The sequence below is a fragment of the Notolepis coatsorum genome, assembly GCF_963971535.1.
Source record: "Notolepis coatsorum genome assembly, chromosome: 20".
Taxonomy (NCBI): Eukaryota; Metazoa; Chordata; class Actinopteri; order Aulopiformes; family Paralepididae; genus Notolepis; species Notolepis coatsorum.
Genome location: NC_140184.1, coordinates 17,075,827 through 17,091,018, shown reverse-complemented (window position 1 = coordinate 17,091,018; position 15,192 = coordinate 17,075,827). Strand labels below are relative to the sequence as shown.

The 15,192-nt window shown below is 42.7% G+C and overlaps 1 protein-coding gene across 1 annotated transcript in view; it reads right to left on the bottom strand.

Annotated features, from left to right (window-relative positions):
- Positions 1-10,046, bottom strand: part of pdpr (pyruvate dehydrogenase phosphatase regulatory subunit) — a 53,386-nt gene extending 43,340 nt beyond the window's left edge. The window contains exons 1-5 of the mRNA XM_084337621.1: positions 9,915-10,046; positions 8,181-8,463; positions 7,230-7,363; positions 5,947-6,028; positions 1,242-1,405 (exon numbers count right to left, since the gene is read on the bottom strand). Coding sequence (XP_084193747.1) covers positions 1,242-1,405; positions 5,947-6,028; positions 7,230-7,363; positions 8,181-8,452 — 652 coding nt within the window. The 5' untranslated portion in view covers positions 8,453-8,463; positions 9,915-10,046. The remainder of the gene's footprint in view (positions 1-1,241; positions 1,406-5,946; positions 6,029-7,229; positions 7,364-8,180; positions 8,464-9,914) is intronic.
- Positions 10,047-15,192: the final 5,146 nt, after the last annotated feature.

Below are 15,192 nucleotides of genomic sequence, written 5' to 3'. Positions count from 1 at the left end.
ACAGTTAACCTTTCACTACCACACTACAGAAGGTTAACCTTTCACTACCACACTACAGAAGGTTAACCTTTCACTACCACACTACAGAAGGTTAACCTTTTTTCACTACCACACTACAGAAGGTTAACCTTTCACTACCACACTACAGAAGGTTAACCTTTCACTACCGCACTACAGACAGTTAACCTTTCACTACCACACTACAGAAGGTTAACCTTTCACTACCGCACTACAGAAGGTTAACCTTTCACTACCACACTACAGAAGGTCAACCTTTCACTACCACACTGCAGAAGGTTAACCTTTCACTACCGCACTGCAGAAGGTTAACCCTTTCACTACCACACTACAGAAGGTTAACCTTTCACTACCCACACTACAGAAGGTTAACCTTTCACTACCACACTACAGAAGGTTAACCTTTTTTCACTACCACACTACAGAAGGTTAACCTTTCACTACCACACTACAGAAGGTTAACCTTTCACTACCGCACTACAGACAGTTAACCTTTCACTACCACACTACAGAAGGTTAACCTTTCACTACCACACTACAGAAGGTTAACCTTTCACTACCACACTACAGAAGGTTAACCTTTTTTCACTACCACACTACAGAAGGTTAACCTTTCACTACCACACTACAGAAGGTTAACCTTTCACTACCGCACTACAGACAGTTAACCTTTCACTACCACACTACAGAAGGTTAACCTTTCACTACCGCACTACAGAAGGTTAACCTTTCACTACCACACTACAGAAGGTCAACCTTTCACTACCGCACTACAGAAGGTTAACCTTTCACTACCACACTACAGAAGGTTAACCTTTCACTACCGCACTACAGAAGGTTAACCTTTCACTACCACACTACAGAAGGTTAACCTTTCACTACCACACTACAGGTAAACCTTTCACTACCGCACTACAGAAGGTTAACCTTTCACTACCACACTACAGGTAAACCTTTCACTACCGCACTACAGAAGGTTAACCTTTCACTACCACACTACAGAAGGTTAACCTTTCACTACCACACTACAGAAGGTTAACCTTTCACTACAGAAGGTTAACCTTTCTCTACCGCACTACAGAAGGTCAACCTTTCACTACCGCACTACAGAAGGTTAACTTTTCACTACCACACTACAGACAGTTAACCAGCACCAGCACATTAGAATCCACCTCGTCTGTCTCCATTTTAACTACTCGTCGATGACAAATTCCAGTCCTAACCGTGTCCAGCTGCGGCCACAGCCAGGGCATGGTTGACATCCGGCGGGGACACCACGGCGTCCCCAGGCAGGTGCAGTGCTCCCACCAGATCGTGGATGTTGACCAGCGGATGCAGCTTCGCTACCTCTTTTGGCTTAATGACGTTACAGCTGATCCCCATTACCCTGCAGAGAGAGCAGAGGAGGACATGTTGCTCCGAGACTCTCATATCAAATCGCATTTTGATCAACATCAGTGTCCCTATTTTTAAATAAATAAATTAAAATTGAAATTGACATAGATGCGAGGCAATGCAGACTGTAACCCGCTCACTCTAAGTCAACTGTAAAGATGTGATGTACAGACAAAATGGTATTTCACTGTATACATTACCAAATAACAAAAGCAAATAGATTAGAAGTCCTGATAACATCTGCACGTAGCTAATCAGCTACATTACATCATTAATACATAATTCATAGGCGGGAAACATGGCTAAAGGTTTAGTTAACATGGAGGTAAACGACTTTTGGGGACAAGTGTCCTCGATAGAGACAGCTGTCCTCGTTCTATTGCTTGGCAACAAACGTTCAGATCTTTCCGTGATCACCAAGAATATAGTTACACGTTCAATAGCATCAGCATATTATTTACCCGATCAGATAGCAAGCATTACTTATTCATATCTCTCACGTCCTTCCTTTGCTCAGAGAGCCTGTACTGAATTGTACCCATTCTGCAATCTGTTAATAAAGTTTTCAATCAGACAAATGTATAGACAAGCTTTTATTATAACATTCGTTGCAGTAAAATCATTATGCCTCGTTTAGTACTCCTGCGGAGCGCTGGTAGTCTACTCGGGGGCCGTTATTAGCTTTGTTGTTGATCTCGAGAAAATCAATGGCAGACGTCCCGGAAGTAAAAAAAACGAATACGCGCTTGCCGATTGGTGGTAAGAACAGCAGGAGGTGGGTGCTAGCGGTGTGACGTAATTGGCAGAATCGACTGTCTATCAAAATGGTTCTGTTCCTGACACGACACATGCATTGCAAACTCAGATTATGGAGATATTACTGGAGAACATGGAGCTTTGTTTGAGAGAGATACAGTGAGTGCTGTCTCTTAAACTCTTAAAACTCAAACTTTTGTCTTTTTAGTCGAGTTAGTCTGTTGAAGATGAAAGCCAGTGGGTATTGTATGACTCAGACATCAGCAATAATCACGAGCATTATAAAATATATAAAAAACACACATGGCATGATGGAATACCATAAACATATTTCTTGATGTTTCCTTTTTTAAGTAAGTAAAGAGGCCTATGTTGATATCGGTGAGCACAATTTGTAACACAAAAAGAGAGACGTGTAGCCTATTTATTTATTTAATATTTTATTTATTCATTTTATTATTATTATTTTATTTGTTGCCATGCCTAAAATAATAGTCAAGCATAGGGCTAACACATTTTCATAAACAATAATATCATTTTTTTTATTATATGGTTATAATAAAAGCTTTTCTATACATTTGTCTGATTGATTGATTGAAAACTGTATTAACAGATTGCAGAATGGGTACAATACAGTACAGCTCAATACAACAACAGTGCTAAGACTGGAGGATGAAGACCAGAAAAAGACTTTCAGCTTTTTTACATAAGGTTCCTCCATTTTCAATTCATCAAAACATTTAGAGACATACAAATATACAGTAGTTTCATTTTAAAATATATATATATATTAACTTTTTTTTTTCTTTTTTTTTGCCACAAATATCGGTATCGGTATCGGCCGATTGTGTTAGTTGAACAATCGGTATCGGTATCGGCTGCACATTTTCATATCGGTGCATCCCTAATGCTAATGATGGAGCATCGCTGTCGGTTGTGTGATAGTAAAGGGCTAACCTTCTGTATTGTCACAGTGAAAGGGTTAACCGGCTGTCATGTGGCAGTGAAAGGGTGACAAAAAAGGGTGACAAAAGGGTGACAAAAAAGATTTTTAATTGGGACAGAGCACACGGTCATCCCTGGTCAAGAGAGATGTCCATGATTTTTTCTTCTACTGACTTGAGTATGATTTTTATGAACAATTTGCAGTGTAAGGTTCACATAATTAAAACAAAATTATCAACAATCCATCAGGATAAGTGGAAGGTGGAGATTTGGAAAAAACCTAAACTAAACTAGAAAATATGTTGCAATTAAAAATGAGTATTTTACTGAACCTTATGTAATGTTAAACTTAAAGAGAAGACGGAGGTCTCTGTGTGCCCAGTTGAGGTCTGGCACCCTGCCATTGGCGGTGGAAGTGGGTAGATTCCAGGGTAAACCTGAGGAGGAGCGGTTGTGTGTTCTGTGTGATCTGGGAGTGGTGGAGGATGAATATCATTTTGTTTTTTATTGCCCTTTGTACACCACTTTGAGGAGGGCTTTATTTGAGAAAATTCAAATTGTAAACCTAGATTTGTTTTGGCAGTCTGAGAGTTGTATGTTGAGTTGTTTTTTTGTGGAGGACATCTTCAGTTTTGCAGGATTTTTGGAGAAGGCATGGCACCTGAGACAAAACACACTGTATCCTATATAATTTTATTTGAATTCACCTTGTTTTTTCTGTTTATTTACATTGAGTACAGCTTGTGTTATATTACGTTTTATTGTATTTTCTTGTATTTTTTTATGGCCATCTTGGTCTATGTCATTTGTTAAGTAATTGGTAAAGTATATTATTATATACTTATTGTTATGTGTCTTGTAAGCCCATATGGGCTGGGCATACATCTGTATGTAAGACACGAAAATAAAAAATATCAAATCAAATCAAATCAAATCGAAAGGGTTAAGAAGCTTATCTGATTTGTCACAAACTGGGAGTCCTTTCACACTACTCAAAAGAATGCAATGTTTCGGTTTTTGAGATAACAAGAGCAATGCCCTCCTTTGACTTCCTGTTTCCAAATGATGTCAAACACCAAAAACACAAGTATAAGTGTCTATTGGATGGACTGAAAGAACAAATAAAAAGGGGTCTGAAAAGCCCTATTTACACTTTTGAAGATGTGGCTTTGCATGTCTGACTTTGACGCAAGTTCTAATTCAAGAAATATATTTTATAGTGTACATGTAAACAGAACAGGTCAAATCTGGCTTCAATCCCTTTAAGCCAGGGCTATTCAACTGGCGGGATGATTCTGACCGGCCTGCAAAAGATTACATGATAATAAAAAATATATATATTTTTTTTTTTACTTTTTTTTTTCTTTTACTTTTTTTTTTTCATGTCAACGTTCACACACACAATTGAGCCAAAAGTCACTCAATTAATGACAGATTTCATTGATAAATTGAGGGAAAACTTTGCAAGACGATTTGATGAATTTGACATGCCCAGAGAATTGATGCATTTTGTGAGCAACCCATTTGCCAATGTAGCTGCTATTTCCACAAAAGGACAAGAGTTCCTTGCATCACTTCACATTGATGAAGGTCTCCTGCAACTTGAAATAATTGACATGCAAGCATCATCTGCTCTGAAGCAGGCACTTGAGAATGAATCCACCACAACATTTTGGATAAAGTGTATTCATGTCAACACATTCCCCAAAATAAAAACGCTGGCAATATCTGTGCTAACAATGTTTGGCTCAACAACATACACCTGTGAATCCAGTTTCTCTCACATGAATGCCATTAAAACAAGCAACCGTGCCTCCTTGACAAATGAGCATTTGCATCACTGTTTGCGGGTAGCCCTCACTTCCTATGAACCCTCTTTCTCTGCCATTGCCCAGTCAAAGAAGTGCAATATCTCTCATTAGATGTGTGTATGTAGGCTAGGCCTGTCTGCCCCCCACCCCCCCTGATGTTTGAGAGTTAAGAGTGGACAATAAGTGCTAATAAGATGCTGTGATTTGCTGTTGTTGCACAGACATGAAGCACTTTTTCATAAGCTCAGCTGCACTATAAATGTGTTTTTTTGTTCAAGTGTTGACGTTAGAATGTTCAGATGCACATCATGCACTTGATTGTTTTTTATTTTATTTTTATATTGAAATGTTGAAGAGGAGATGTTGCAGTTGTTGCACAGTCATAAATGAAGCACTTTTTGCAGGAGATGTTGCAGATGTGGCACATAAATGAAGCACTTTTTTTGAAAAGTATACTACTTTTGCAATGTAGTTAAATAAAAGTTGTGAAAATGTGGTTGCGTGTTGTGTCAAGTGTACATATATTCATAGCACGGGGAGGCGCCGTGGCAGTCCGGCCCCTGGCCCCTTGGGTTTCTGACAATGTGGCCCCCTGAACAATTTAGTTGAATAGCCCTGCTTTAAGCCCTATTTGACTTTGAAGCAAGTTCTAATCTAAGAAAGATATTTTATAGTGTAAATGTAAACAGAACTAGGGATGCACCAATCCGACTTTTTCAGTCCCAATACCGATACCTGGGCTATGGGTATCGGCCGATACCGAGTACCGATCCGATACCCATTGTTCAATTAATAAACTGTATGCCTCACTGTGTGGAAGAGACTGGGGTCATTCTTTTGTGCAAGGCAACATCAGGCTTGACTTAAAACATTACTTTCCTGACTTACTTAGTGAAACAAAATGTAACAAATTAACACATAGATATAAATGTACTGAATTGTTATTTCTTATTTTATTTATTATTATAATCAGATTTTTTTTGTCAGGACAGTGGAGTAAGGAAGGACAGTCACTACTTACTTCAGCCTGGATGCCAGGCGCTTCAGAGAGAGGAACCGATCTTGGTTTTGGGCCAAGCACAGGGAGCCTGTCCTGACGTAACCTGACCACAAGTTACAAGAGCATGTGAGCATTCCTTGTTATTCTGAACAACAGAAGCTAAAGAGCCTACAAATATTGGCTCAAACTAGCCTACACAACAAAATGTAATGGATAACTTAATAAAGGCTGGCTGTGCAAAGGGTGCAAATACATGTGACCACCTGCACATAGGATAAGCAGCATGTCAATAAAATGTAGATTAGGAACAAAAGGAATTATGAGCACACTTTTAAAATGCAGGGCAGTAGTCTGTAGTAAATGACAATACAAACCGTGTACCGACTTCAGTGATGTACCTGAACGTGTTCAATGAACGATCGTTCATGAATGCGTTGATATTTTGGGCGAACGTGAACTGAACGGAAGTTTTTTCCGCTAGATGAACGTAATTGAGACCGCGTTCATTCTCAGCACTGTATTATAACGCCGTTCAAAAGTGTGCCAGATTTCATATGCCTTTCAGCCGAAAACCCAGTTAAAACACACTGTAAACAGGATTAAAAATAATGCGGGAAAACAACCCAATCTGGCAACAGCAAGCTGCCTGTGACGACGCGCACGCGCCTGTCACCCCTGGCTGTCAGACTCCTCACAACAAGAACCGCGGAACCGGCGAGCATTTATTAGTCTGGACGAAGCCGGCCCGAGAGCAGCTGCAGCAGCACTCGCTCAGAGTCAGACTCTACAGCGTCGGCGTATGAACATTTAAAAGAGTTTTACGTTAAAGTCAGTACTGACTCAGACGGAAAAAATCGAACGTTTGTCTGTAAACTAAACTGTGTCCGCCCGGTTTGAAAAAGCAAGTCCGTTTAGATTTAGATTATTATACGTAATAAAGACCATTCAAGCAGCACGTTTTTCCTCATGTTTTTGAAAATATACTGTAGAGATGAAAGCTGCAGCTGCTACTAGTGTGGACTGAATGGGCGGCAGCAAAGCGTTATGGAAATGCCAGTATTCTCATTGCTGTCTGTGGTTCTATATGGGTTGTGGCAATAATTTTGACAAATAATAGCTCGCAGCAACGTATTGAAAAAATAACTATAAACTATAAATTAGTTACATTTTTTAATTATGAACTATGAACTGAGTTCATTTTAAAATGTGTGAACTGAACTAGTTCATGTAGAAAGTGAACTTTCCCAACACTGACTGTGTTTGACAATAAATGAAGGACAAATAAAATTGTAGATGAAGCTGACCTGTCTTCACACCCGTCTCCTCCTCCAGACGCTCGTAAAGACTGTTGGAGTAGTCGGACATCTTACACTCGATGGAGATGGGCTTGGCAACACTGATGATGCCAGCACACAGCCGGGTGGTGCCCGCACCAAGCCTGCCCCCACACAATAAACAAGTGTAGAACAGATATAAAGAAGATGTACAGAGATATATATATGGTTCACATCACTGTCAAGAACATGATTGTGAAATCATTCACAATGTTCTCATACCATTTGATGCATTTCCAACCGATATAGAAGGGCAAATGATTTCATTATGTCATAATCACAATTATTTTGATTGATATTGAAATCATGATTATCAAACACGATTACTCGTTGATTTGAGAACATCATATGGTGATGACTGAATTTGTTTGACCACCTTCTCAACACAAGCTGAAACCACTGTAAAGAAGTGCGTGCTGCATTTACAAGACAAAATGAGAGCAACACAGCATGCGGCACAATAATCGTTTTATCTCAATTATCTTGTCTTCATGATCGTGGGAAGCCAAGATTGTAATTGAAATTGAAACTCTGTGAATCGCCCTGCCCTACGATATTATAGACCATTACCGTGTAACACTGTGCTCATTAGCTACGGTCTGCATTCAATAATAAACACATACTGACAAGTGCCGTTACCTACGGAAACTTATTGCTGGCTGCCACACCAGAAACGGAAAGAAATGGTCAGTATCACGTTATAATGTAAAAATGTTATGTTATAAGGTGATAAATAGTATATTGTTATAACAAGAAAAGTTTCTTGTTATAATGTGATACGTTTGTCGTAATAACGTGAACATATATTGTTATAATGTGAAAAACATCTCGTTTCACGTTTCTGGTGTGGCAGCAATATACGCTTCCGTAGTTACCTGCCAAGATGAGGGTGAAACAAGAAGAGAGACAGTGGCTGTTTACCTCCCCTGCTCCAGGAGCACTATGTCCGTCCAGCCCAGCTTGGCCAGGTGGTAGGCCACAGAGGTCCCCACGATCCCCCCTCCGCAGATCACCACGCGGGCCTGGCTGGGCAGAGGGATGGGCTGGGTGTCCGCAGGGGTGGCCAAGCAACAAGGAGAGGTCCAGAAGGCATGGCGGCCTGACCTGGTCCCCCAACACCCAGCATGAGACAGCAGCAGCCGGGGGAGCAGGGCAGGTGACAGAGCCCTAGAGCTCCACACGCAGCTGCGCATGGCTGTGTTGCCTGGATAAAAGGGAGACACACATAATCAGATGCAGAATCACAGATGGGTAGCAGCCTAGCAGCAGGTGGTTAATGTAATGCGTTGACAAAGGTTTGACAGTAAAGTTGTAGCAAAGAACATCACTGGACAGCAGCAGTAAATCAGAAGCTCAGCTGCCAGTAGAACTCGGTCAGTCAGTGTAGTGGCATTTGATTGAAGTTGTGACACATAACGGGCCGGATATGAAGCAGGGAGACTGTTGTAGCCAATTTGATGTTCTTTGGTGGGTACTTTATTGAACTAAGGCGCTGTGTTATTGTGAAGGTGTTGACTAATTAGCTGGGCAGTGGGCATAGGAGGCGGGGCTCAGATCTTCTCAGGCGCACTGGCGCAGCCTATATGTATGTGTTCACAGGTGGGCAGCGGGAGGGAATTGGGTAATTATCACAGGGAAGCCACACGGTCTTTTAACCGTGCGCGTTTGTTTTGTTTTCAGTTATATTGAGTCACTTTTCAGGTTTACTTTGTAGCACTTATCCTTTGTTTAAGTTCCAGTTTAAAACACAGAGTTTACGTTATGCTTATTTTTGTCCACTCTGCAAGTAACAATAAAAACTCTCAAACGTACTCAAGGAGAAGACATCATTTATTATCAACAAGCACCACGCGTTGGAAAGAGCTTCACACCATATTCCCTCACTGGCATCTTTTCTTGTTCGGTTGCCCTTACAGAGACCTTATTGACATCATGTAACAGTCAAGCAAACACAAGGGTACCGTTACAGTATCTCAGAAAATAACCTGCAAGTGATGACAGTCCTGAAAGTGAAAGGGTTGAACTGGCCATTTAATTTGCTGGTAAATATGCAACCTGTCACATGTCACAAATGTATAGATGTAGCAGTACTGTCTATCTGTATGTCATGTATGTCCTGATGAATTGAAAATATGGGACCCTGATGTAAACAAGACGAAAGTCTCTCTCTGGTCTGCATCCCCTTAACAATTGTGTGTATTGAGCCGTACTGTATTGTACCCATTCTGCAATCTGTTAATAACATTTTCAATCAATCAATCAATCACAACCACGACCATAACAAGACCGCTAACGTTAGCGTGGTTAGCTAACTATAGCAAACGCTAGCTGTTTTTGTTGTCCTGCTGCTAACAACATACACAGCTACAACAACATTTAACACAGTCTTTATTTCCAAGAAAACTGTCCAGTAAAACTACTGTGAGATCACTTAACTAAATAATTTCCCCTAAGCGTTATGTCCTTCAACTAAACGTTAGCTAGCTAAGCTAACTTGGGTATGTGTGGAGTTCTCTGACATTTGGCTCCTCAGCAGCTCTAGTGGATGGAGTTTTACTCAGCTAAGGTTAAAGCTAGCTAACTAATGTTAGTAACGGGGTTTGCTAATGTTATGCTAGCCTAGCAAACGTTAGCAAAACTTTTCCAATGACTCACCGGATCAATCCAAATACAGACGTTTAAGATATGTCGAGGAGAGAAGGCAGTTTCTTCAAGTGACATCCACCACCACGACACCGAAACTCCTGTAATGTTACTCACTCAACAAAACACACCAGTGACAGGAGCGTCAAGCCGGACAGCAGCGGAACCCTTTGGACTTCCGATCCGCATTTTCAGCATAAAGGTCTTTTTGACAAAGGACTTCCGGAACCGCATGTTTCGAGATAAAGGTCTTCAAATGTTATCATAGTCGGGCAACATACTGTAAAAGTAACAAAGTATATCATATGCTAGGCATACTTAAAGCCCCAATCCATGATTATATATATGTTTTTACCATATTAATATGGGGTATAGCCAGTACCTCCCCAGTCAGTTGTAGCTATTTAGGCTGCAACTAAGCAGCTAGTCTGTCGCTATGATAGTAAACCATACTTACTAGCCAGTGGTCTAATAACTAATAAGAGTAGGTATGGATATACAGATATACAGTATAAATGCATATATACTGTGTACAGTGTGGGTGCGTGCGTGTGTGTCTGTGTGTGTGTGTGTGTGTGTGTGTGTGTGTGTGTGTGTGTGTGTGTGTGTGTGTTTGTAACAGTGTGTGTTTGTAACAGTGTGTGTTTGTAACAGTGTACGTTTGTAAAGCCAGTTTGGAAGCAACCCTGCCAACCTCCGCTACCTGTCTACGGCCACAAATGTCGGCTGTCGCTGTATGTGGAGGCTTATGGAACTGCAATCAGCCATCAGGAAAGCAGACTTCATAGCTGCCTATGCCCATAGTAAAGATCCCCAGCTTCTGGCTCTTACCGAGACCTGGATAACACTAGATAACTAGACGATGCCTGCAGCTTTATCTACAGCATACACCTTCACTCACACACCATGACCTTCCAGGCGTGGTGGATGCATGGTCTTCTGACCTCACCCTCATGGACTACACGTTTAATATCACTACCTAATCTCACCCTCTACTCTCTTGAATATCATGCGGTATCTCTAGTACATTCAATCTCACCACTGTTATTCTCTATCGCCCTCCAGGTCCCCTCGAATACTTTCCAGACAGCAGATGCTTTTAAGCTCCTTCCCAGAAGATGGCACCCCCCTGGTGCTAATGGGTCACTTCAACCTGGATGACTCTTCTCAGTCTGCCACAGTGGTCTCTCTCCTACAATCCTTTGACCTGACTACCACTATCATACCTCCCACCCACAAAGCTGGCAGCTCCCTGGATCTCATGTTCTTCAGCTTAATTAACACCACGGTAACTCCCCTCCATCTATCAGACCACTTCTTTGTACTCTCGTGCTAAACCCCAAACCACCCACTCCAGCTCAAACTGTCTCATTCAGACGCAACCTATGTTCCATGTCCCCCCAGATACAGCAACCTCCACTCTCCTCTCAGCCCTCTGAATCTCCTTCGACAAGCTCTGCCCCCTTGCCAAGAAGCCTGCCAGCCGTTCCACACCCAGACCATGGCTGACAGATGCAGTGAGAGAAGAAAGACAGAGCCTGAGAGCGGCTCAAAGGAAGTATAAAAATACCCGCCTTACTGCTGGTGACATCACTACCACAGTGACATCATAACCTCTTGTTAGCATTCTCCAAAAACATGCCAAACCCTCTTTCTTTCACCCTAAGATTGAGCTCCCGGCTAAGAACCTCAACAAACTGCATGCCACCATGTCCTCCTTCCTCACCCCCACCCCGCCCCCCACCTCCACTCTCTCTTTGCCACGTTCTTTGAGAAAAAGGTAGAGTACAGCTACTTCTCCCAACCCACCTTCTCTCCTATTACAGACGCTGAAGTGTTGACAATGATAACGTCGAAGTCGGTCGAACCATCCCATTACATGTCAGCTGGATCCGACAGCCTCCCTACTCCTTCAGACCATAGCACCAGACATCCTCACACTGCTCATAAAAAAAACAGCCCTGATAGTCACCGTCATAAATAACTATCGCCCTGTCTCTTCTCTCTTTCCTCTCTAAATCACTTGAATGCACCGTATCCAACCAGCTCACTGATTATCTATTACAGAACGACCTTGTAGACCCCAAATCAGTCAGGCTTCAAGACTGGTCACTCCTCAGAGACGGCCCTCATAGCAGTCACAGAGGCTCTACACTTACCAAGAGCGAAAGGCCTCTCTGTCCTGATTCTCCTGGATCTGTCAGCAGCCTTCGACACAGTCAACTATCAGATCCTCCTAACATCCCTCGCAGGAATGGGAGTTGTAGGCTCTGTGCTGGCATGGCTGTCATCCTACCTCGACAACCACTCCTACCAAGTATCATGGAGACGTAATCAGTCGGCCTCCCGTCCTCTATAGACAGGTGTCCCCCCAGGGCTCGGTCCTTGGACCTCTCCTCTTCTCTCTCTACACCAAATCTCTGGGTAGCATTATCACCTCGCATGCCTTCTCATATCACTGCTATGCCACTGCCACTCAACTCTTCCTCTCCTTTCCTCCCTCAGATACCCAAGTCTCTGAGCGGATCTTGAATCTCAGATTTCCGCCTGGATGACAACCAATCACCCAAAACTGAACCTACTTCACCTGCCGATTGAATCCTCCCAGCTGACCAACCTTTCGATCACAGTGGAGAATCTAGCCGTGGCTCTGTCCCCGACTGCTATAAGAACCTAGGTGTAGTCCTTGATGACCGGATTAACTTCTCTGCTCACATGACCTCAACAACCAGAACCTGCAGATTCTTCCTGAGCAACGTCAGAAGGATCCAACTCTTCCTGACAAAAGAAGCCACTCAACTCCTCCTGCAATCAACAGTTATGTCTCTCCTCGACCACTGCAATGCACTGCTATCTGGTTTACCGGCTGCCGCCACCAAGTCAGTTCAACTTATACAGGACACAGCGGCCCGCCTGATCTCCAATCTACTAAAGTCAGCCCACATTACCCCACTTCTTAGAGAGCTGCACTGGCTTCCCGTTGCCACACAAACCAGCTTGGCAGCTTCGAGGTCCTTGACCAGGCATACCATGCAGTGAGGGGAACTACACACACCCAAGACCCTACACTCTGCATCTTCTGGCCGCCTCAGACCCACTCCTATCCAAACTCCAGGGGGGGTCATCAAAGCGTAGCAGGCTATTCTCTGTCCTCACTCCACAATGGTGGAATGAACTCCCCACCCCGCCAATTCTCCGCCCTCAACTAAAAGAAACGTCTTACTGTCTGCACTATTATGTACCTTACTGCTATACTTGTACTACTACCTATCATGCTAATGTCTATGTATAATGTCTATATTACTATGCACTATATGCTATTCAAGTTCAACACTATTTGACGAACAATGCTAGTATGCTACTGACCCTTAGCTACCAGAAATGTACCCCTCCTGCTGACTTGTTCACAATTTGGAAGTCGCTTTGGATAAAAGGGTCAGCTAAATGACTAAATGTAAAATGTAAACACTATACAATCACAATGACGAGATAACAATGTAGTTTCTCAGATGAATATTGTAACCAACAGAGTATAGGATGTACATGTTATGGTCAATTAAGAGAGAGATGTACCAACTAACCAACCTACCTACTGTGCCTGGTGTTACAATATGTGTCCCATTTCAGACCACCAGAAATTAAAATACCTGAATGCTCACTCCACCTTGACTCCGGTGCCACAGTTATTGACCCATGCAAGCAGGACCGGTATAGAGAGGTTTGATTGATTGATTGATTGATTGAAAACTTTATTAACAGATTGCAGAATTGGGTACAGAATTGGGTACAGTACAGTACAGCTCAATACATACAATTGTTAAGGGGATGCAGACCAGAGAAAGGCTTTCGTCTTGTTTACATCAGGGTCCCCCATTTTCAATTCATCGTAACATATATGACATACAGATAGACAGTACTGCTACATCTATACATTTATGACATACCAGATTTGCAAATACAGTACTGTTTGTGATACGAAAAGAGTCCAGAAAAAAGAGTATATACATTTGACGTAGAAACTGTACATTGGAGGAGGTTGGGTAGGTGGGGGGGGGGTACTGTACATTGGAGGTGGTTGGGTGGGGGGGGCGGGGGGGGGGGTGTAGGCTGGTAAAGCTATGCCTCCTAAAATGTGAATTGGAAATACAGAAATACCGGCTACAGGCTTTCCGGTTTCCGGGCACCCCCTGATCTGTTTATAGTCCCCAGCGAAACAAACAACAAGCAGGTCTGTCAGCCTGTCGAGGGAGGCGATAACGAGGTTGTTTCTGGGGGGAATACATTTTCATGAGCACCGTGTCGTGATTTCAGGGGCGGGACTTCCTACCTGATTCCCACTTTCGGCCATAGTGCTTTACCAGGCTTTATCATCTCTCGAGATAAAGCTGAGAACGAGGTTAGGGGGGAGGTTGGGTAGGAGTGGGGGGGGGGGGTTGGGTAGGAGGGGTGGGTGGGGGACACTGTACAACTGTACAAGCAAAACTGTACATTGGAATATTGACAAGACCATACTTGGTAATTTTTACTGTACATTGGAGGGGGTTGTGTTAGGACATTTACAGGGGCCAGTTTCTAATTGCAGTCTCCCGTAGGTGTTTTTTGAGAGTGTTTTTGAAAGTGGGTAGTGATTCACATTCATTTACAGCTTTGGGTAGGGCATTCCACATTGATGTGGCATAATTGCGAAACGTGTTTAGTCCCTTGTTTGAGCCGAATCTGGGTTTAACATGTGGAGCTCCCTCTGGTGTTGTGATCGTGGTATTCACTGACCTTTGGGAAGTATTTTGACATGTACATGGGTACCTTGGTCGTGTAGTGTATCTTGTAGACCAGGCCCATTGCAAGTTGCTGTACTCTGTCGTCTACTCTAAGCCATCCTAGGTTGTCAAAGTGGGCAGGGGTGAGGTGGGTTCTAGGAGTAAGGTCAAGCCAAAACCAATTTGTTTTGAGATGTTTGTAATTTTGTTTTTAGCGCCTTTGAGGTGCTTTGGTACCATGAGGTGCAAGCATAGTCGTAGTACCCTTGAATGAGTGCTCCTGCCAGAGTCTTCAGGGTATTCTTGTTTACCAGTGAGGAGATCCGGTACAAGAATCAAGTTCGTTGGTTGACTTTTTTTATTACATTGGATGCCATTTTGTCACAGGAAATATTTGCCTCTAGGATGGAACCCAGGTAGGTAATATCTTCTTTCCTTGTGACAATATTGTCACCCACTGCAACTGAGAAGCCGTCGGTCTTGCTGAGTTTGTTATTTGAACGGAAGAGAATGGACTCTGTTTTGCCCATGTG